General features: G+C 43.6%; 1 protein-coding gene across 1 annotated transcript in view; it reads left to right on the top strand.

The window, feature by feature from the left end:
* LOC141134910 (uncharacterized) overlaps positions 1-23,901 on the top strand; it is a 96,874-nt gene extending 72,973 nt beyond the window's left edge. The window contains exons 11-14 of the mRNA XM_073624342.1: positions 2,989-3,063; positions 10,149-10,300; positions 19,050-19,156; positions 23,408-23,901. Coding sequence (XP_073480443.1) covers positions 2,989-3,063; positions 10,149-10,300; positions 19,050-19,156; positions 23,408-23,555 — 482 coding nt within the window. The 3' untranslated portion in view covers positions 23,556-23,901. The remainder of the gene's footprint in view (positions 1-2,988; positions 3,064-10,148; positions 10,301-19,049; positions 19,157-23,407) is intronic.
* The last annotated feature ends 924 nt before the right edge of the window (positions 23,902-24,825 follow it).

Raw genomic sequence — 24,825 nt, forward strand, 5'->3', positions numbered from 1 at the left:
TACCTTGTATTTCTGCATTTATTCATGTTCATGCAGAATAAAGCTGTCCTACCACTGGCCAAATGTTATACAGTTCTACCATCTGAGGCAAGTTCTTAAAGCGGGGGTTCACCCACACCACCAAAAAAAATAAATATTAAAAGCCAGCAGCTACAAATACTGCAGCTGCTGACTTTTAATACATGGCCACTTACCTGTCCCGGGGTCCAGCGATGTCGGCAGGGGACGCCGAGAACCCGCTCGGTTCTCGGCAGCTGCCGCCACCATCCTAGGTGAGTGAATCAGGAAGTGAAGCGTTGCGGCTTCACTTCCCAGTTCCCTACTGCGCATGCGCGAGTTGCGCTGTGCGTCCCAAGTGGTCCCCGCTCTCTCCTGGGAGCTGTGTGTTCCCAGCAGACAGCGCGGTGGGGACGGGAAGAGGCATAGACTCCCATGGGAGTCTATGCCGGAAGCGGGTGCAAATACCTGTCTTAGACAGGTATCTGCACCCCCCTCCCCCCTGAAAGGTGCCAAATGTGACACCAGAGGGGGGGAGGGTTCCGAAAAGTGGAAGTTCCATTTTTGTGTGGAACTCCGCTTTAATTCTTGTTTGTAAAATATCTATCTATGCCTTGTATCTCTGCATTTCTGCAGTTCTCCCTAATTAAAACCATCCTGCCACTGGTATTTTTTTTACACAGCTGCATGTAAAGGGGCTGTCTTTTTTAATTCTTGTTTAAAAAACATCTTTGCCTTGTGTCTGAGCATTTACTCCAGTTCTTGCTGATTAAAACTATCCTACTGCTGGACAATTTATAAACATCTGTATCATCTGAGGCAAACTCTTAGTTCTTGTTTGACTGTTTTAATTCTTACTTGAAGGTATTTGTGCCTTGTGTCTCTGCATTTACTCCTGTTCTTGCTAATCAAAACTGTCCTGCCACTTGACAATTTTTCCACAGGTGCAAACTCTTTGTTAAAATAAATCTAAATGTTTTTCTGTTCTACTGAAAACAAATCTGCCGCTTGACATTTTATACACAGCTGCATTTAAAGGGACTAACTTTTTAATTCTTGGCCAATTGCATCTGGGGGCTGACTTTTTAATGCTTGTTTCAAGACATCTGTGCCCTGCATCTCTGCATTTACTCCTGTTCTTGCTGATTAAAAATGTCTTACCGCTGACCCGTTTTTACACAGCTGCATCAACTGAAACCAAACTTGTTTGAAAAAAACCTGACCTGTGCCTTGTGTCTCTGCATTTCTTCTTTTCTCTTGCATTAAAACTGTCCTGCCACTGACCGTTTTCTTACACAGCTGCATCTGAGGGCTAATTTTTTTTATTCTGGTTTAAAAATTGCTGTGCCTTGTGTCTCTGCATTTACTCATATTCTTGCTAATTAAAACTGTCCTGCTACTGGGCAATTTTTTCAATGCTGTCTTAAAGCAGGGTTTCACTGTCCCCAAAGTTGCTTTTTTTTTGGCAAAATTACAAAGATTATGATATATAAATATAGAACTCACTTGTTCAGTTTTTAGTGATTAGCGCTGTCCGTTTTCTCATAATAAAAAAAAGTTATAAATTTTAATCTTGCCAGTTGTCATCTTGCCTGTGGGCATCTGAAGCCCACAGGCATCCTCTTCCGGGATACGATGCTGCTGATCGACCAGCATGCACCGCCCGTTCTATCCCCGATGCGCAGTAAACTCTGTCAACTCCTCAGGTTGCCATCACAACGGCGGCGTCGTAAGAAGTCCCGCCCCGTTGTGATGGCAACGGAGATAAGCAAGACGTCACATCAGTTGAAATCCCGCGAGATTTCGCGGCAGCTCTCTGCACTGACTCCTGGGATGAATGACACGAGATCCCAGGAGACAGTGCGGCGAGGACAGGAAATGATGCTTATACCCGCAAAATCCCCACCCACAGCCGCAGGGATCTAACACAGGCAAGATAGACCAGGCCACATATCTGAAGGTACGAACAAAAGAAAAAAAAAAAAAAACGGTCCACTTGCGGCTGCAAGTAAGAAGAGAATGCAAGGTAGTGGTAAATCTGAATTCTATCTACAGCCATAGCTGCGCACAGCCTATTGTATTTGGGTGTGCACCCCAAAGCTCAAATACATATGCATGTGTGTTTGTCTACATATATATGCAGTGCTGCTGTTAAAAATCATGGGGGGCCCCATACAGCGCATCTGCCCCCCTGCCAAATGTATCTGAGGACATAGATTTATCAGCCGCTTTCTCTGCAACCTCAGCTGCACAGATGAATGAATAGGAAGCGCTTCGAGGCTTCCTGCTCATTCACAGGCTGAAGCATAGTAAATATAGTTTATTATGCTTCAGAGATGAATGGACACATGAGTGATTGGTACCAATCAGTCACTTTGTTTATTCAGGAAAGGAAGGGGCCAGAAAATGACATATTACCAGGTCCCTTTCTCCACTCTCCATCCTGAAACATCCATCTGTGTGGCTTCCGAGCGGGAGAGGAGGGAAGCCGGCAGCGCTGTGGGGGAAAGGGGGCCTGGGCAGATGTGCTTGAACCAGTCCCCCTAAGGTGTAAACAGAGAAGCTCGCAACACTGCAGGGGGAGGCAGAAGAGGATTGGTGTCTGCAATAAGTACAGCCGGCCCTCTTGCTCAGCAGGTACCTGGGCCCCACTTTTAACTTATGGGGCCCCGGACCCAGTACAGGAGGGCTGGTTGTACTGCCTTATCATCAGCCCTGTGTATATGGCCGCATCACACTGTTCTCCCTGTGTAAGCACGCCTCTTAAGGCAGAGCCAGTAAGAGGGAGATCTTTCCCATCTCCCCGCCTGCACACAGAGAGATAATGCTAATGCGCACAAGATAATTAGGGTGTGCCAAGGCACACCCTGCTCACCCTGTGCGCATGCCTATGTCTATAGACCTGAAGGAAAATCTCTTTCCCTCTCACTGCTCATGTGTACAGGGAAGCAGCTCCTCAGCCGAGGTAACCTGCCATTCTTTGTATTACAGGTTCAATTTTCAACAAGATTCAGAGGAATTTGGGAGCTGTGGGGAAACTCCTAGAAGAGGTCTCGAAGATGAATAGTGAGTTTCTCATTTGCACCCACCTTAAAAAATCTGCAGAGTTAATTGTTGTGTAAAACTGCATGTATATTCGTTCCCTGTAAATGGAAGCAAAAAAAACAAGTTTTTTTAAGCCATTTTCTTACCAGGTTGAATGTTATTTATCCATACAGAACAGAGTAAAATCGGGAACATAGCATGATATGAGCGTGAGATGGAGCTGACCATCATAAGTATTTATTTCCTGCGATAATCAGTTCCATTTAGTGGAGATAAGGTGGTATTTTCTTGATTCAGTCTATGAGGAACATTTGACCTGGAGAGAAAATAGCCTAATGACATTCAATATTGTCCCCATTTCCACAGAACAAATGTGCATACGGTTTCATAAGACAAATAGCTACACTGTTTTTTTTTTTTTATAAATACAGCCCTAATGCCCCGTACACACGATCGGATTTTCCGACAACAAATGTTGGATGTGAGCTTGTTGGCGGAAAGTCTGACCGTGTCTATGCTCCATCTAACATTTGTTGTTGGACTTTCCGCCAACAAATGTTGGCTAGCAGGTTCTCAAATTTTCCGCCAACAAATGTTTGTTGTCGGACTTTCTGATCGTGTGTACACAAGTCCGTCGGACAAAAGTCCACGCATGCTCGGAATCAAGTACGAGCCGGAAGCGCTCGGTCTTGTAAAACTAGCCTTCGAAATAGAGATATCACGTACGTCTTGTACGTCACTACATTCGTAATTGTTGGCCAACATTTGTGTGACCGTGTGTATGCAAGACAAGTTGGAGCCAACATCCTTCAAACAAAAATCCACGGTTTTGTTGTCGGAAAGTCCAATTGTGTGTACGGGGCATAAGAGTGTACCCAGAATTTAATGCAGAAACACATAAATATAGGAATGGAAGCACCCAGTAAGACTTTCAACCATCAATGAGCAGGGTCTTGTCTCCATTAACACATAACATAGTGAGGTGTCAGAGGATGGGAGAGCTTCAAAATACACTCATACAGTATATACATATTAACACTCTATGTCACTTTTGTGTGATACTGTATATATATATATATATATATATATATATATATATATATATATATATTAGAGAAACATTAGGACCCGGTTGAACTGCATCTGATTCGCATGACATGTGAACCTGCAGCTTTTTCAATGGAGCCTGTTCACATATGTGCGGGCCGACTGCAGCACATTTAGATAAAACACAAAAAAAGCTGCAAAAGGCATTAAGGCCAGCCAATAAGCACATTTCACAATAATAGAGATAAAGAGTCCAAAGAAGGATAGGTAGGTTAAAGGAAGTGTGAACCCGAGAGGTACACAGTGGTATGTAGCCCACCACACTGCCATCTACATCATAGCACTGTGATTTAGGCCTCATGCACAGGGGACGTTTTTTAAAGCAGCTGTTTTTGGCTTCATGCGATTATTTCGGTAGCCAGTATTATTTCGGTAGCCAGTAAACTCCCCAGCATGTTATCCTATGTATCCATGCCCACATAGGCTGTTATCAACGTTTTTTGGCAGAGGCGTTTTTTTCTGGCTGGAAACCCCCCCCAGAACTAGTGTGTTTGAAAAATGCAGCTATTCCACATTTATGAGCGTTTTTGAGCCATACGCTTTCCTGAGAGTACAGTTTTTGTTAAAAAAAAAATGCTAAAAACGCTAATGCAAAAAAACGTTGCAAAACATGGCAAAACTTGCATTTTTAAAGTGACATTCTACAGCTAACTTCCAGTGTGTATGAGGCCTAAATGAGTATAGGTATTTATACAGTATAGAAGAGTAAAGCACTGTATACTATTGTATAGCACAATATAGCCTAGTAAAGCACTTTAAATCACTATATAGCACTGGATAGCATAGTATAGGACCATATCTGACCAGGAACAAGGATTATACAATGCATTATGGGTTCAGGCACAAAATTTCAGACATACAGTTGTGCTCTTAAGTTTACATACCCTGGCAGAATTTATGATTTCTTGGCCATTTTTCCAGAGAATATGAATGATAACACAAAAACTTTTCTTTCACTCATGGTAAGTGTTTGGCTGAAGCCATTTATTATCAATCAACTGTGTTTACTCTTTTTTAATCATAATGACAACAGAAACTACTCAAATGACCCTGATCATAAGTTTACATACCCCAGTTCTTAATACCCTGTATTGCCCCCCTTTAAGATCAATGACAGCTTGAAGCCTATTGTGGTATTTGTGGATGAGGCTCTTTATCTTGTCAGATGGTAAAGCTGCCCATTCCTCTTGGCAAAAAGTCTCCAGTTCCTGTCTGTCTTGCATGAACTGCACGTTTGAGATCTCCCCAGAATGGCTCAATGATATTGAGGTCAGGAGACTGAGATGACCACTTCAGAACCTTCAGCTTTATTCTGATGTAGCCAATGACAGGTCGTCTTGGCTTTGTGTTTTGTATCATTGTCATGTTGGAATGTCCAAGTATGTCCCATGTGCAGCTTCCTGGCTGCTGAATACAAATGTTCCTCCAGTATATTTTGATAACATACTGCATTCATCTTGCCATCAATGTTGACCAAATTTCCTGTGGCTTTGTAGCTCACACATCCCCAAAACATCAGCGATCCACCTCTGTGTTTTACAGTAGGAATGGTGTACCTTTCATCATAAAAAACAAAAAAACAAAAAAAAATGCCTGATGAAGGAGCACGCATGCTCCGAAAGTGTGCACGCAATTAGCGTCATCACTCCGCGACCCGGGAGCCGATGCGACGGACTATCCCTGCTGCCTCTCACCGCTCCTAGCCTGGGACACTGGAATCCACCGGCGCCGCCTGACAGGACCATGGGCACCAAAGGATCGCCCCCTGTGGACCCCCATAGAACCCTGTGGATCTGGACTCATCCCACTGATGTGCCTGCATTTATTGACTCAGAGTGAGTGTACAGGGGGTCCCCGGGTTACGAACAAGATAGGGACTGTAGGTTTATTCTTAAGTCGAATTTGTTTGTAAGTCGGAACAGTACCTTTTTTTCAGTGCAAATCCAGTCTTTTATTTATATTTGTATAATTTTCTTATTTTTAATATTATTTTTCTTATTCTTTACTTTTTTAATTACTTCTTTTTTTATTTTATTATTTTAATTATTACTGTATTTCTTATTTTTTTTTTTTTTTTTATCAATTTTTTTTTCATTTAAACTTTATTGCTATCACACAGGAGAAAACAATTCCCTGTGTGATAGCAATTGGAGGTGACAGGTTCTCTTTATTGACCCTGTCACCTCCAAAACAGGAGTCCCAGCACTGTGCTAGATTTCCACAGCACAGCACAGCTCTCCCCTCTCACTGTTTACATGGCAGCAGGGACAGGAGACACCAGAGAGAGGGGAGCTGATGTGTGATGGCACAGCAGGGAGATGGATGGATGGTGACAGCAGCAGTGTCTGTGATCCGAGACCGGGCAGGCTGGCCGCAGTGCACCTCCGCTGGGGAGGCGGCGCAGGAAAGACCGGGGATCCTGGAGGCTTCACTAGGCCGCGGCCACGATGGGCAGTTTTAGCGGCCTGGCAGGCCACCGGACCGTACCAGGCCTGTGGATGGGCAGGCAGCATGACTAGGGGGGCCCGCAGCCAGGCCAGGAACGGAGGAACGGCTCAGTCAAGGAAGGAGAGGAAGATTCGGCCGGCAGTGACCTCATTCAGGCCCCGTTCGTAAGTAGGAGTTGTTCGCAACTCGGATGTTCGTAAGTCGGGGACCCCCTGTATTTCTACTGAATAAAAAATGTGTGCTTTTAATACTGCACTTAGGTTGGCGCTGCTTTGTCTCTCTTTTGTACCTTTCATCATAGGCCTTGTTGACTCCTCTCCAAATGTAGCATTTATGGTTGTGACCAAAAAGCTATATTTTTGGTCTTATCACTTCAAATGACTTTGTGCCAGAAGGTTTGAGGCTTGTCTCTGTGCTGTTTGGCGTATTGCAAGCGGGAAACTTTGTGGCATTTGTGTAGTAATGGCTTTTTTCTGGTGACTAGACCATGCAGCCCATCTTTCTTCAAGTGCCTCCTTATTGTGCATCTTGAAACAGCCACACCACATGTTTTCAGAGAGTCCTGTAATTCACCTGACGTTATTTGTGGGTTTTTCTTTGCATCCCGAACAATTTTCCTGGCAGTTGTGGGTGAAATTTTAGTTGGTCTACCTGACCGTGGTTTGGTTTCAACAGAACCCCTCATTTTCCACTTCTTGATTAGAGTTTGAACACTGCTGATTGACATTCTCAATTCCTCGGATATCTTTTAATATCCCTTTCCTGTTTTATACAATTCAACTACCTTTTCTTGCAGATCTTTTGACAATTCTTTTGCTTTCCCCATGACTCAGATTCCAGAAACATCAGTGCAACACTGGATGAAAGATGCAAGGGTCTGTCAGGAGTCCAGAAACTCATTGACCTTTTATACACACACACTAATTACAGGCAAACAGATCACAGGTGAGGATGGTTACCTTCAATAGCCATTCAAACCCTTTTGTGCCAACTTGTGTGCATGTTGTCAGGCCAAAATCACCAGGGTATGTAAACTTTTGATCAGGGTCATTTGGGTAGTTTCTGTTGTCATTATGAGTTAAAAAGAGTAAACACAGTTGATTGATAATAAATGGCTTCAGCAAAACACTAACCATGAGTGAAAGAAAAGTTTTGTGTTATCATTCATATTCTCAGAAAAATAGCTAAGAAATCATAAATTCTGCCAGGGTATGTAAACTTATGAGCACAACTGTATATTCAGCTAATCCCATGAGATCCACCTTGAGCACAATATAGCATCATTTCTAGTGGAGACACCACCAAATGACTGAGTTCAGGTGTTTCCAGTGAAGGGTACTGTTATTGCTACAACATAGAAAGACAGTGTAGACAATTGTCCTCTTCTAGCCTTGTTGTAACAGTTGAACCACTTCCATACCGGGCCTATTCTGGGACTCCTCTCCTACATGTAAAAATAATATTTTTTTTGCTAGAAAATTACTCAGAACCCCCAAACATTATATGTGTTTTTTTAGCAGACACCCTAGGGAATAAAAGGGCGCCCGTTGTAACTTTTTATGTCACACAGTATTTGCGCAACAATTTTTCAAACATGTTTTTTTTTGGAAAAAAACTGTTTCATAATTTAAACAAATAACACAACAGTAAAGTTAGCCCAATCTTTTTGTAGAATGTGAAAGGTGATGTTACGCCGAGTAATTGCGCACACTTGTGGAATGGTGCCAAACTTTGGTACTTAAAAATGTCCATAGTCAGTGTTTTAATTTTTTTTACAGGTTAGAATTACAGAGGAGGTCTAGTGCTAGAATTATTGCTCTCTCTCTAATGCACACGATGATACCTCACGTGTGGTTTGAACTGCGTTTACATATGTGGGCAGGACTTACGTGTGCGTTCGCTTCTGTGCGCAAGCACACGGGGACGGGGGCGCTTGAAATTTTTTTATTGTTTTTTATTGTTTTATTATTTTATATTATTTTATTATTTTTATATTATTTTATATTTTTTATTTTTATTGTTTTGATATTTTATTTATTGTTTATTTTACTGTAATTTTTTTAGTTTTACACTTTCTCTTAAAATTTTATTTTATTCCTCTTACAAGGAATGTAAACATTCCTTGCAATAGGAATGGTGTGTGACAGGTCCTCTTTATGGAGAGATGTGGGGTCTATAAGACCCCACATCTCTCTCCAGGCTGGAAAGCATCAGATCAACAAAAAAATGACAGTTCTGATGCTTTCCAGCCGAGATCACCGCTTTGTTGACATCCGCGGCCCGGACGTGACGTCATAATGTCGTACCTGGGACTCCGACAGTCAAAGAGATGACTGGTGACCATCTCTATGCTCTTCATCCGGCACTGGCGGATTCTTTCTCCAGGTCCCCGATGGCACTGGAGAGCCCGGAGAAGCACCGGAGGGTGGCGGTAGGGGGGGTGTCCCCTCCCGCTGCCTGTAAGAACGATCAAGTGGCTGAACTGCCGCTATGATCATTCTTACAGTGCACAGAATCGCCAGCTGAAAAAGATGATATCTGAATGATGCAACTGCAGGCATCATTCAGATATCACCACTGAAAGTCAAAGATGTTATATGACGTCCTTGGGCTAGAAGTGGTTAACCACTTCCCACCAGCAGTACGTCACATGACGTCGTGGACTTTGAGTGGTGATATCTGAATAATGCCTGCAGGCATTTGAAAAATCACTGTGCAAATACCGTGTGACATAAAATGTTGCAACAACCGCCATTTGATTCCCTGGGTTCTTTGCTAAAAAAAACATATATAATGTTTGGGGGTTCTGAGTAATTTTCTAGAAAAAAAATGAGGATTTTTTACATGTAGGAGCGAAGTGCCAGAATTGGCCCGGATGAGAAGTGGTTAAGGAAACCCTTTTCTGTTTCAGCATGACTGTGTCCCTGTGTACAAAGCCAGCATCAAATAGACATGGTGTGACCAGTTTTGGTGCAGAGGAACTTGCGTGTCCTGCACAAAGCCCCGAATTCAACCCTACTAAACACCTTTGAATGCCGATTGTGATCCAGGTCTTATCATCCAACATCACTACCTGACCTTACAAATGGGCACAAATTACCACAGGCACCCTCAAATCTTGTTTTAAGCCTGATCAAAAGAGGTGAGACCACCTCCATATAGAGTTTCCACCTCATCCCTTTAAACCTGAACACCTTTGAATTACACGGGTTCTGAGGCTAATTAAATGCAGATAAGGCACCAAGTGAGTTTAATTACCACCTTAATCAGCCACAGAACCTGTGTAATTAATATGTGTTCGGGTTTAAAGGGATGAGGTGGTAACCATACCTCCATATGGCCATGGTAAAAAGGGATTTACAACAAGCGCATATAGGTGTAATGGTCAGGTGTCCAAAAACTTTCCACCACATAGCATATATGAGGCCCAGTCATGCTAATAATTAACATTTGATTGCATTGCATTTTCCTTTAATCAAAAGTTTATAGAATGGGAAAAGTCCCCGATCGTCTGAGATTATTTTTGCCATCCCCCTCTCTCTCTTTTTCAGGCTCTGCTCAACCATTGTGTGATAGGTCCTGGAGGCATTATGGTCTCAGCTGTTACTACAAGTCCACAAAAAAGGAGCCATTGAATTCTGCCAAGGAAGACTGTGAGAAAAACAAGGCTCACCTGGTGATCATTAACGGGGAGGATGAGATGGTAAGAGTGGTGCGCACCACAATGGAGAAATAAAGAGGCTCGAGTATGACCTTACCATGTGACCTCCTCTTAGAAGAAACACTATTTCCTCTAATGGATTAACCAATTAATATGAAGCAAAATACATCCCAGATCACAATGATTTGCTTAATGCAGATGATATTAAGAATCTTCTAGGTAGATAAATCCAAGAGATGTTGGGACTTCAAGGCTTATTGATGCAGAGTAGTAGAGGGAAGGATGACAATCATTAGGAAAAGCTCCCCGGCTTACATGCAACCTGGGCTACTCTCCAATGGGCACCCGGGAATGTCACTCAGAAGAGCTTAAACCAAAAGACGAAGCACCAGGCCAAATTTGTGAAGGAGCCCAAAAAAGCTTTAATGACGCAGGCAACCAACACGTTTCGGGGGCAAACACACTCTCCCCCTTTATCAGGGCTGCAATTCAAGTATTAATGTAAAAGTATGAATATTGAAAGTTAAAAAAAATGGATCTTATGCATATATGTACCAAATTACACAAATTACCATATTTATCGGCGTATAACACACACTTTTTTCCCCTTAAAATCGGGGGAAAATTGTGGGTGCGTGTTATACGCTGATCCCTGCCGATCCCCCCCGCTGTTTGTGAGCGGAGCCGCCGATATACATAGATAGCCGAGTGTACTCGGCTAGGTTCGGCTAGCTCCGCTCACAGTCACGCCCAGTCCCGCCCTACGATGGACACTCGGCTATGTGTGTATATGGGCGGCACTCGGCTCCGCTCACAGTCACGCCCAGTCTGGGCGGGACTACGAGAGGAGCAGAGAAGAGCCGAGAAGAGCCGGCTCTGTGTATCTCGGCGCCGGCTGTTCCATTTTCAAACTGCAGTGACACTGACAAGTCACTGCAGTTTAACTGCAGCCTGGGCAAGGCTGCAAATGTCACTGACAAGGCTGTAGATGGACACTGACAAGGCTGCAAGGCTGCAGGTGGACACTCATAAGGCTGCAAATGACACTGACAAGGCTGCAAATGACACTGACAAGGCTGCAAATGACACTGGACAAGCATGCAGATGGACACTGACAAGGCTGCAGATGGACACTGACAAGGCTGCATTGATGGGCATTTAAATGTAAGTTTTTTTCCTTAAAAAGTTTTTTCCTTAAAATTCCCTCCTAAACTTGGGGTGCGTGTTATACGCCGGCACGTGTTACACGCTGATAAATACGGTAATTTGGTGTTTACTGTACATGCAAGACATTTTTTGGTCTCGTTCATAACATTTTGGTTTTATGGTTCTATGTATATGTGGATATTGGTTCCACCATTTTTTGATTTACAATTTTTATATTGTTACATCTTTGTACTTGTATGTGTCTTGTAGCCCCGATGAAGGAGTGGTAGTGCTTTCCCTCAAAACATGTTAGTTGTCTTGTTTTGGACTCCTTTATGAATTTGGTCTGGCACGCCTTCTTTTGCTGCTCCCTTATTTGGAATCTTTTGGCAGCTCGAAATGTTCATTTTATCTCCTGCGGGCATTTGGTGAGCTCCTTTGTATTCCTTTGCATGTCCTTTCATATTCCCCTCACCCTTTCTCAGAGCCTATCGGAAAGGGGCTGTACCTGATGATGAAACTTATATCAGGAAAAAAATATGACCTCATTGTGTTGAGATCAGAAGATTAAAAACAAAATGTCAGCTAATGATGGGATGGGGGTCTTATACATTTCTATACAATATTGAACAGGAACACATTTCTTTAATTGGGTCAATGAAAATCACAATGGCACAAAACATGTCCAGAGTCCTAAATGTCTCTGTGTTATCACATTGTGACATTGTCAGCTGTGTAGGAAAAAATTTCACACACATGGAACCTTATCCAATTTGTATAATAATAGTGTGTGACTGTGGGGGGACATTAGAGTGTAAGCTCCTCTGGTACAGAGACTGAAGTGACTGGCTCGGTGTTCTCTGTGCAGCACTGCGGTATATGTCAGAGCTATATAAATGTAGAATAATAATAGTGTGTAACTGTGGGGGGACAAGAAACGATTACACATTTAACTCATGCATGCAGCCTTTTTTCAAAAATCTGATCTTATAAAATCAAGGGGTGTGAAAGGACAGAAAGAAAAGCCGCACACCCAGAGACTGACAGACAGCAGCTACGGGGACCTGAGATTCCTCCATGCTTTTGTCCAGGCCCCTGGGTGCCACCTGTCCTTCTCAAGACCCTGAATCTTCCCAACTTCACCCAGAACGTTGTCTACCACCACCTCGACAGGAAGGACTTTTTTTCTAAGTGGAAACCTGACACTGTGCATTTCACATGAAGTAACGGACTACCAAGCTAACTAGAAAAAGTGTCTCAAAAGACCCGTATGACCACTTTGCATAACTCAAGCGGAAAGGAAAGGGACACCCAGAGCCTCACGCACCCACTTATAGACTTTTATATTGAAGGGGCACTGAAGCAAGAAATGGTCCACACCATAACACTACACTTCTCCACAGAACGATGCTTTAAGTTGCCCTTCACATAGAGTCAGCCATGAAACAAGAGTCAGGCCAAATCTCAAAATTTTAAAGGGATTCGCTCCAGATTAATCAAGCGCAGACCCTTCCTTATAACAGGGCCTAGGTAATCCCTCAAGGCCAGTGGCTCACTAAAGGCAGATTCAACAACCCTCCTCTCCAGGGCCTTCTTAGGAAGAGACTTAATTTCCTTCGCCCGTCACTCGTCACTGCCAAAGCATTTTCAGACACGGAGCAACATAAGCTGGGAGCTTACCATGTAGGACCCTCAGGCTTTTCACTGGCCCACCATTCTCCCAGCTTTGCAGAAAAGGCCTAAACCAGGACTGAAAAATACCAACCCACCCAGGCAGTTCCTCTGCCAGCATGTTACCAAAGTTATGTTTCTATCAGGAACCATGAATTAGACCGAGACAGAAGTATAGTTATATCACACTTGTTTATTAATAATAATAATAATAATAATAGTAAGGTAAACAGAGTAAGCATAGTCAAAACAAGCCAGAGTTCAGTAACCGGATCGGGTAGTCAGCCAAGCAAATGTAAGAGAGCCAGAGATAAACATAGTAGTACAGCAAGCAGGATCAGGAGCCAGAAGGAACGTCAGCCGAACAAGTCTTCAACAGGAACGCAGGAGAAAAGTCTCTGTGATGTTGACAAAGGCGAAGGCAGAGATCAAGTGAGCTGGACAACTTTAAGTAGGCAGGACTGATGAGCAGAATCAATTACAGCTGGGTAACTATGGAAAGAAATGGGAGCTGGCAATTAGCGGACAGTTGAGCGGCCAGCTCAGAGAAGGAAGGGCTGAGCCCAGCCCAGACAGTTTTAAAAACATCAGAGAAAAGAACACCACTGGGTTGACCATACCTAGGCCACCCATCCGCCTGGGAACGTAGGTTGCAGACCTCTGAGGTTCAGATTGTTCCCCATAACAGCTGGAAGAAACAGCTGTAGATCTTCGCCTAAAGAGACACTGGCAAAACACAGACAAAGCTGACATACAGAAATACCGGGATCAGGTAATTTTTAATCGGGTCAATCCTTTCCCTGTAAGAGAGTTTCCAATCCTTTCAGCTGGCAACCTTGGCATCAGCATCCTGTAGCCTGCCTTCCCAATTTGCAAGGCCGTAATCGCTGGGACCAAATTTGATGCCTAAAACTCCTGCCAGGACTCTAGGAAGGTGTCCGGAAGCTCAAAGGCATTGCCTTCCTCTCCCATCCAGAAAACCTCACTCTTATCCTGAATGACCTTTGAGCCAGAAGCCTTAGCATACTGCTCCATCACCGAGACCACCTCCTCCGCCTCCTCTGACCCAGAAATGAAAACAGACACGTCATCAGCATAGGCTATGACTCTCAAAGGGGGCTCACCAGGAATGCCCAAAGGCACTCCACACAATCACCTGCCTTCTAACTTCCTGATGAAGGGATGGATTGTGAACGTGTATAGCAGAGGACCCAAAGGACACCCCTGATGCACACCAGAGCCAACCTCAAAAGGCCATCTGATCCAACCATTCACAAGCATGAAGCTTTCAGCCCCTCTGTACAAGGTCTTCAGCCAATCGATAAAGCCCCCCTCCAGGCTATACTTGCCAAGGAGCAGCCATAGGTACTCATGATTGACCCGATCAGAAGCTTTAGCCTGATCCAATGCCAGCCAGAAAATTATTTTTGCCAGTATCTTTCTATCAACATTGAAAAGGCTAATAGGCCGCCAATTCTCAATCCTCAAAGAATCTTTAGCCTTTGACAGAAGAATCACTGCAGATTGTCGCATGGAGGGAGAGAGAGCGAACCCTCTCTCAGACAGCCAATAAAAACCTCCACCGAATACGGGGCCAGACTAACCTTAAAGTGTTTAGAAATCTCAGCTGTCAATCCATCTGGCCCGGGCAACTTCTTAATGAAAAGCTTATCAATAGCCTTGACTACCTCATCTGCAGTGATATCCTCTGTCAAACTCACCAGAGAATTGCCATTTCCAAATCCTGGAATAGAATCCAGAAAACTTGACATGCCTGCCTGATCGAGGTCCCTGAAAGATTGCATTTGATCCCATTGCAATCCTTAGCCAGATGCCCCAGGCCCTGACACAGAGAGCACTTTATCTCTGGACACGAGGAGGTGAAATGACCCAGAGAATTGCACTGATTACAGACCTTGGGCTGCCCAGGGTAAAACATGACAATCCTATCCTTCCCAATGAAGGCTGGGGAGGGCAGATTCTGGACGACATTCCCACACACATGCAGCCTCATCTGCACTGACCACCTACCTGTCCATATCATATGCCCCTCTCATCCACAATCTTCTTCAATAGGGTCAGAAGCTCGTCATATCTCCTCAGCCAGACAGACAGTTCAGCAGAAGGAATTGATTCATTCCTTTACCAGGATAGTGACATTCTTCACAAGAGGTTGGCGTAAGACAAGTTTTGGGACAAGTCCCTCCCACCCCAGCAGACTCCTATACACATGTTCAAACTTTTCCCAAAACATATCAAGAGACTCGGGCTGAACAAAGGACAAATCATACTCATAGGAGCCTACCGGACTGTTCAAAGCAAAGATGTCATCTGCCTTGAAACCCATCGCCAAAATCTACACAACCAACCTCCTTATAGGAGGAGCACCCCCTCCCACCCACCTGCAGCACTACATTCCTCCTCCTGAAAGACAGGGATGCAGATAGCAGAACTGCAGCAGACCTCCCCCTGAGCTGCCCCCCTGATGTGACCATCTCATCACAGCCAGAGCCCCAGCATAGGTTTTACTTGCAGGATTAGACACTCCAGACCTCAAAACTGCACCCTGCCCATTGGTTGCAGGAGCCTCAGAATCCCCACTCTGTACATCACCATCAGAGGCAGCAGCAGGTGTTACTCAATCCACCAACACACATACATTCCCTTATTCAGCATTACAAGCAGCTGTCAGGTCACCTGAGACCAGGTGACAGATGCACTCCATAGGAGTCAGAAGTGCACCGCTAAGGTAGTGGACCCTAGGACTGACTGCTGCGGATTGAACCCTGGGAGGTTCAGGAAACAGGTCTACTGGATCACTAACACAGATCCTAGCTAGAGCATAGATTCCCCAGGGCGCGGAGTCTAAGAGCCAGCAGGTGTTCACCAGAGCCTCCATTGGTGAGGATGGACTGCGCTGCAGTCTGGCTCCAGGTCGTGGCCCCCAGGGTCTCACAGCTCACGCTCACAGTAGACTACAGGTGATAGAGGAAGCAGCAGGCTGGAACAACAAGGATACTAAAGGGATAAGGCAGAGATCAGGGCGACTAGCAGACAGGAACAACAGCGTACACGCCAAAGGTTTGGGGTCACAGGCAAACAGGCATAGTTGGGGACACGCCAAAATGTCAGGATCATGAGCAGACAGGGATAGTCGAGAACACGCCAAGGTCGGTAACAGAGACAAACGTAGAGCACACGGCAAGCAGAAAACTGGAAGCCAAACACACAGTGACACAATGGTTGATCAGCACTGCTAGCTTGTAGTGCACAGGTTAATATAGGGTTCCCTGATAGGGCCTGGGGTGGAGCCATGCTTAGAGGAGAGGTTATAAAAACGGCCAGGTGAGAGTGACTGGCCTCTTAGTCTGAACACATGAGATGAGGTAAGCTGACAGAGAAAGATTACTGCATAACCATGACAGCAGCTTTATAATTCACATTAATTTTCACATCCGTGGCACTACTGCTCCCAGCACACCCACTCACACCAGATGGTGCTGTCTTTATCTCCTCCACCCCTGACATACTTCTCTTAGGCAAAAGCCCTCCACTCCTTGTCACTCTTCCCTGGCTTTCCGAAACACCTTTCAAAGTGCAGCCATTTCCCTTCCCACCATTTTCTGCTGTGCTTGCAGCAACCAGCGGGGATGGTTCAGAAAAATATGGCAGATCCCTTCCCTATCCCCCAGCAGAGTTCACAGTCAGATGGCTTACTGTCATCAGAGTTCAGAGTCACAAATTTCATTGTAATACAGTCCAGTACTTCAGGCACAGCAGCCATCTTCCCTGCAGAGCCTTGAGCAGACACAGGAGGTTTTCCCTCCAAAACTTTTCTCTGCATGCTGGTGTCCAAACTGTCCATTTTTACCATGCATGGCTTGTAAAAGTCATTTTTAACTTTACCAGGTACAGAGTCCTTGCTATAATCTTTGTCTGCAGAATCCGTTGAAAATTGAAAAGTTCTTCCACTCAAGGGAAACTCCATTTCCTGAATAAAGTTCAGCAGCCCTGCATCCATTTTCCACCTTCTGTGCTGTTCCTCCAGCTTGCTGGGGAGGGAGGGAAGCAGAGGCCGCCATTTCCTCTGGTGAGACAGATCCTGAAGTGGATGGGATAACAGGGGCAACATCCAGGACCCCCTCCTTCATTCTTCACCCGTACGGCCATCACTAAAGCTTTTCTTCGACTGGTGTCATCCCTCATTCTCTGGAATAGTTCCTCATTCTGGAACTTTTCCTTGCAAGCTCCACTCTTTTCCTTTAATGATTTCACCAGGTTCTGCTGATTTTTGGTAGCGTCCGCCAAAACAGAAAGCGCTGCTTTTCGGCTCTGTCGCTTCTTGCTCCATGCTTTATCATGTGAAACTTTCTTTTTCCTGTACTCAGCTTTCAGGCTCATCAGCTTTTCCTCCTCCTTTGCAATATGAACCAAATGGTCAGTAACCCACTCTCTGAAAGTGGGGGTAGATTCCCCCTTTTTTAGGGCCAAAGTTGAGGTCTTCAGGTGAAGATGAAGCTTGGGATCGCAGATCAGATCCCTCAGGGGGACCATCGCCCAGATCATCTCCAGAATCTCCTATCCTCACTGGGGCTAGGTAACTCATCTGGTTTTCAGAGAAGGACAGCTGCAGCACACAAGACCTCTCTGGTGCACAGGCTGATTTGACTGGCTCAGTTTTCTCTGTACAGCACTGCGGTATATGTCAGAGCTATATAAATGTATAATAATAATAGTGTGTGACTGTGGGGGGGGAATTACAGTGTAAGCTCCTCTGGTACAGAGACTGATTTGACTGGCTAAGTGTTTTCTGTAGACATGTGCACTGCCAAAAAATTTGTTTGTTTTTCATTTTCGTTTCATTTGTTTATTTTTTTTTTAATTTTTCGGGTCATTCGTTATGATCGCAATTCGTAAATTTGTACATTCGTACATTCGAACATTCGTACATTCGGAAATTTGTACATTTGTACATTCGGAAATTCGTACATTCGCACATTCATACATTCGGAAATTCGTAAATTAAAAAATTTGTATATTCGTAAATTCGTACATTTGTAAATTAAAAAATTCGGGAAATTTGTAAATTCGAAATTTCAAAATCCAAAAACCCGAAAATTCGAAAATCTGAAATAGTAACTAACTATTAAATTATAGGTATTGTAATTTCCTTTCAAATTTGGCTGTTAGTAAACGTAACAAATACGAATTTATCCAAAGTTACGAATTATCCGAAATAATGAATGCTGCATCTAAACAAATGGAACGGAACAAATTAATAATAAATAATAATAATAATAAAAAGCTTTTATTATTATCATTGTTATTAATTATTATTAATTCATTACGTTCCATCCGTTTGGATACGGCATTCGTTATTTCGGATAATTCGTAACTTCAGATAAATTTGTATGTGTTACGTTCACTAACAGCAATATTTGAAAGGAAATTACAATACCTATAATTTAATAGTTAGTAATAGTTAAGTTATTACTAGTTAATTATTATTTCAGATTTACGAATTTACGAATTTACAAATTTACTAATTCACTAATTTACCAATTTACGAATTGACTAATTTACGAATGTACAAATTTACGCATTTACGAATGCACGAATGTACGAATGTACGAATTAACGAATGTATGAATGCACAAACGTACGAATTTACAAGTTTTCGAATTTACGAATATTCAAAAAAATTCGTTAAACGGGATTTCGTTAATTCGGATATTTCCGAATGAACGAATTTGTTGAAACTCGTTTAAAAACGAATTTGGAACGAAGCGAATTGCACATGTCTAGTTTTCTGTACAGCACTTCGATATATGTCAGAGCTATATAAATGTATTATAATAATGTGTGACTGTGGGGGAGGGGACATTAAAGTGTAAGCTCCTCTGGTGCAGATAAACTAGAAGAGCGTTGGAAAATGTTCACACTTTAACATGCTCTTTTGTCTGTCTCTTTAAAGAATTTCCTGCGCGGTTTTTCAGAAAAACAGTCCTGGTGGATTGGTCTCAGAATGGTCAATGGAGCCTGGGAATGGTTTGATGGGACTTCTTATGAGATGACTCCAAAGTAAGACTTGAATCCCCAAAATATTATATTCCTTCTTCCATACAGAAAAGCGTATCTAACTGAAAGATAAAATGTGCTTTATTCAAAAATTATCCCGTGCACCAGCTACACCCCTGATGTCAAACTTGTGGCTCTTTAGTATTCTGCAGCTCAGCAACCAGTAGAATGAGTGGGAGTATTACTATATCCTTTGTCTTCAACCATACCCGTAGCTTGTTTACAGTCTCTGACCATCTCCTGTACCATTTCCACAGTCTTCAGTTTCTGATCATAATGCCCACAGTTTGCAACCATCTTCTGTATCATGTCCACAGTCTCTGACCATCTCATGTAGTAGGTCCACAGTCTTTGACCACCTTCCGTAGAAACTCCACAGTCTTTGAACATCCGCTTTAGTAAATCCAAAGTCTCTGGCCATCTCCTGTAGTAACTCCACAGTCTTTGACCATCTTCTGTAAAATGCCCATAGTCTTTAACCATCTTCTGTACCATGTCCACAGTCTGACCATATCCTGTACCATTTCCATGGTCTCCTATCATACCGCTGTAGAATGTCCACAGTCTTTGACCATCCAAATGTAGCATTTCCACAGTTCACTACACATCTCCTGTACCATGTCCCCAGTGTGAGACCTTCTTCTGTACCATGTCCACAGTCTCTGATAATCCCCTGTAGAATGCCCACAGTCTCTGACCATCCACTGTAGCATTTCCACAGTCTCTACCCATCTCCTGTACCATGTCCACAGTCTCTGACCGACTCCTGTACCATGTCCACAGTCTAAGATCTTCACCTGTACCATGTCCACAGCAGTGGCGGCCCGTCCATTAGGGGTCGCTAAATGCATAATGCAAAGCGATGGTAAAGCACCGCTAAAGCGGTGCTTTAACGCTAACGCGGCCCACTGTCAGTGTGAAAGGGGTCAAACTTAGGAACAACCAACACAAACAGTATACTAGAAAAATGGAGTGCCATAAGAAATGTATAAATATAAAGAAAAGTACCTTCATCCTGTCAATTTACAAACAGTATACTATATCCTCACTGGCAACTAATAGCTGACAGTGATTTAATTAACTTGAGCTAATTAACTAGTCGCTTAAACCAGCCTAGGCGGAGGCACAGAATACTAGCAGACAATAGGTGAGTTAATTAGTACAATCAACAATACAACCCATGATCTCCCCCCTTCTCAGACTAGTAGGCAACATAAGACCCAGGGTTTTCCAGATTTAATTAATCGGCTTTCTTTTCACAAACATCTGTCTACTGAGTTTCAGGTTGGCAGAGACCACCATGGCTTCCTTGATTGTTAAACGTAATAATGTCCTTTTGAATTATATAACAGAACATCTTCCTAAATGCTTGTAGCTCCATCAAATGCCAGGGCCCATAGTCGGTAGGCAAAAGGCTAGCCCCCAGTCCCCTCCAAAAGCCTCTGTCCTGGGTGAGTCTGTCACATCCATAGTTTCTGATCATCTCCTGTACCATGTCCACAGTCTCTGATCATCTCCTGTACCATGTCCACAGTCTCTGATCATCTCCTGTTCCATGTCCACAGTCTCTGACCATCTCCTGTGCCATGTCCACAGTTTCTGACCATCTCCTGTACCATGTCCACAGTTTTTGACCATCTCCTGTACCATGTCCACAGTCTCTGACCATCTCCTGTACCATGTTCACAGTCTCTGAGGATCTCCTGTTCCATGTCCGCAGTCACTACACATCTCCTGTACCATGTCCACAGTCTCTGACCATCTCCTGTTCCATGTCCACAGTCTCTGACCATCTCCTGTACCATGTGCACAGTCTCTGACCATCTCCTGTACCATGTCCACAGTTTCTGACCATCTCCTGTACCATGTCCACAGTTTCTAATCATCCTCTGTAGAATGTCCACAGTCTCTACCCATCTCCTGTACCATGTCCACAGTCTAAAACTTTCTCCTGTACCATGTCCACGGTTTCTTATCATCTTCTGCAGAATGTCCACAGTCTCTACCCATCTCCTGTACCATGTCCACAGTCTAAAACTTTCTCCTGTACCATGTTCACAGTCTGACCATCCCCTGTACCATGTCTACAGTCTCTAACCATCTCCTGTACCATGTCCACAGTTTCTGATCATCCTCTGTAGAATGTCCACAGTATCTACTCATCTCCTGTACCATGTCCACAGTCTAAGTCCATCCCCTGTATCATGTCCACAGTCTAAGACCATCCCCTGTACCACTTCCCCAGTCTAAGACCATCCCCTGTGCCATGTCCACAGTCTAAGACCATCCCTTGTGCCATGCCCACAGTCTAAGACCATGCCCTGTACCATGTCCACAGTCTAAGACCATCCCCTGTACCTTGTCTACAGTCTAAGACCATCCCCTGTATCATGTCCACAGTCTAAGACCATCCCCTGTACCTTGTCTACAGTCTAAGACCATCCCCTGTATCATGTCCACAGTCTAAGACCATCCCCTGTACCTTGTCTACAGTCTAAGACCATCCCCTGTATCATGTCCACAGTCTAAGACCATCCCCTGTACCATGTCCACAATCTAAGACCATCTCCTGTACCATGTCCACAGTCTAAGACCATCCCCTGTACCATGTCCACAGTCTAAGACCATCCCTTGTGCCATGTCCACAGTCTAAGACCATGCCCTGTACCATGTCCACAGTCTAAGACCATGCCCTGTACCATGTCCACAGTCTAAGACCATACCCTGTACCTTGTCTACAGTCTAAGACCATCCCCTGTACCATGTCTACAGTCTAAGACCATCCCCTGTACCATGTCTACAGTCCCTGATCCATAGTTACCCGCACATCCATTATACCACACCTCTGAAGAGCGACTCACTGCCCATGTCATTTAAGCAATTTTGCTTTAGATTATTATTATCAGTGTATGAGTGGTGAATGGTGGTTGTTTGTGGTATGCTCAGCCATGGCTCCCCTTTGTTTTTTAAATGACAACGTTGTCATTTTAACTGTTTGGGCCTATGTTAGTCACTCACCATAGCCCTTCTTTCATGGATTGTTGTATATTTTTTGTGTGGTGTTTTTTCTATTTGTTTAATAAATTTTGGCTTTCTTTTTCCAGACAGGGCTTGAGGGTTTTCTGTCCTCTTGAGAGATTTTTCTCTGTGTTTTCCCTTGTATGCTCCAGGACATCCCTAACGGGTATCCCGCATTCTTCATGCTGTTGATTGCCTGATACAAGCCTGTTTTTGTTAAATATTTATTTTGGTGGTTGATCCGGGCTAACCAAACCTATTTTTTGCTACAGTCCCTGATCATCCACTATAGCATTTCCACAGTCTCTGTTCCTTTGTTGTAGCATGCTCATAGTCTCGGACAGTCCACTCTAGCATAACATATACTCAACATTTTTGTTAGGAGTTGCAAATATTTAGAAATATACTGTAAAATTGCTCTTTTAATGCATAGATGTGAGCAGCAGACTAAAATACAGTTTACTCCATTATACAGAGACAATTTAAACCAATATCAGTCCTTTCTCAAGAAGTAGCCTGCCCTGAGAAAGCACCTATGCTGGTCCTACTCTTCTACTGACATATTCACATTGAAAGTGCTATTTCTTTCTTTGGGATTGGTAGTCCCACCGTGCAGGTTACTAATGGTGATTGAATTTTTTTAAATGTCAAAAACTAATTTTCAGAGGGTTTTATACAGATTGTGAATGCCAGTGCTTCTTTCACTTTGAGTATTATTTTTATTTCGGCTCAAATATCTTCTAATGCCGGGTACACACGGCCGGTTTTGCCGTCAGAATAAACTCCGAAGGTTTCTCCGACGGAATTCCGACGAAATTCCGCTCAAGCGGTCTTGCATACACACGGTCACATCAAAGTTCAACAGTCCAGAATGTGGTGACGTACAACACGTACGACGGGACTAGAAAAAGGAAGTTCAATAGCCAGTAGCCAATAGCTTCCGTCTCGTACTTGCTTCAGAGCATGCGCCATTTTTGGTCCGTCGGAACACCATACAGACGAGCGATTTTCCCGAAAGGAATTGGTTCCATCAGAAATATTTAGAACATGTTCCATTTCGAGGTCCGTCAGAATTTTCGAAAAAAAAAAAGTCCAATGAGGCCTACAAACGATCGGAATAGATGATGAAAAGCTGTCGGACATTCCGCTCGTGTGTACGTGGCATAAGACTCAAGTGCTGCTACCCTGTTCAGTATCAGCTTCACCCAGGTCACTAATTGCACTTGTTTCCTGCAGGTTCTGGGGGAAGGGTCAGCCCAATAATTCATCCATGACGGGTTATACAGGAGGACAAGACTGCGTTCAGTTTAACAATGAAAACGGTTGGGATGACCGACATTGTGTCACAAATTACAAGTACATCTGTGAGAAGGAGATACCCTGAACCGTGCCACTGAACCTCAAAAATACCTCCAATCTCCATCTGCTCATCTCTTCTACTGCTTCCTAATGCAGGAATATAGAATATACTAAAACCAAGAGAAATATGTAGACCTCCATTCTTTCAAGTCTAATACGGGCTCCCATCCTTGGACTCTGTTCCCACATCAAAATTCAGTGCGCATAGTATCAACTGGTGGAAAAAACAGAGACTGTGTAACTTCAGACTGTCAGGTGCGTGGGGAACCGTTCCACAATCTGTGTATCTCTACATGTTTCACGGCACTCAGCTGCTTCATCAGGAGATATGAAGGCTTACAATGTCTAAAAATTGAGAAAAAAACAACACTGTCATGCAAAATATATCACAGAAATATACAAGAAATGCAATCAATAATCATCTTTCCCCACAAATAGGATCAGGAAAGTTACCCTGGGCTGAGAGGTGGTAAGGCCCAGCTAGGGACATCAACTAAAGGGCCGTGCCTTCCCACCAAAGGTCATGGGAGAGTTAAAGACAGACCATAAAATATTACAAACCAAAAATAGATAAAGTATAGTCACTAATATTCAGGTATGAGAGTGGTTAGCAACAAATAAGCCCGCCAAAGAGAAGAATCTCCAAGGTTTATAGCTCGACCCTTAGTGGCAGGGACATTGTGCTGCCAGAGATAATTAAACTCATATTCCCAAATACAGATGAGATCAACTAGGTCAGTAGTTTTTCGTATGTGAATGATAGAAACATATTCAAGCCCACAAGATGGAGATCTGTTAAAAATAATAATAATAATAATAATAATAATAATAATAATAATGGACAGCAATAAGGAGTAGTCGTGGTTGCAACTGCTGGAGGTAGTTGGCGGACCCATACCTTGCAGGACACATTGACTGGTAGGTCACTGGTGGCGATTTTGCTTTGTTATGGGCAGCCCTGATACTATATACTTAACTTTTCAGTGCACTTGGTGTATTGCTGCTCTTGGAGGGGGTTTGAGTATAATAGTTAGCTTGTATAGATATAGATACTGATATGCTTTATCACCAAAAGTATTAGGACGCCTGCCTTTACACGCACGTGAACTTTAATTACATCCCAGTCTTAATCTGTAGCGTTCATATTGAGTTGGCCCATCCTTTATAGCTATAACAGCTTCAACTCTTCTGGGAAGGCTGTCCACAAGGTTTAGGAGTGTGTCTATGGGAATGTTTGATCGTTCATCCAGAAGCACATTTGTGAGGTCAGGCACTGATGTGGAAGACAAGGCCTG

This window comes from Aquarana catesbeiana, linkage group LG03, assembly GCF_042186555.1.
Source record: "Aquarana catesbeiana isolate 2022-GZ linkage group LG03, ASM4218655v1, whole genome shotgun sequence".
In the NCBI taxonomy this organism is placed as follows: domain Eukaryota; kingdom Metazoa; phylum Chordata; class Amphibia; order Anura; family Ranidae; genus Aquarana; species Aquarana catesbeiana.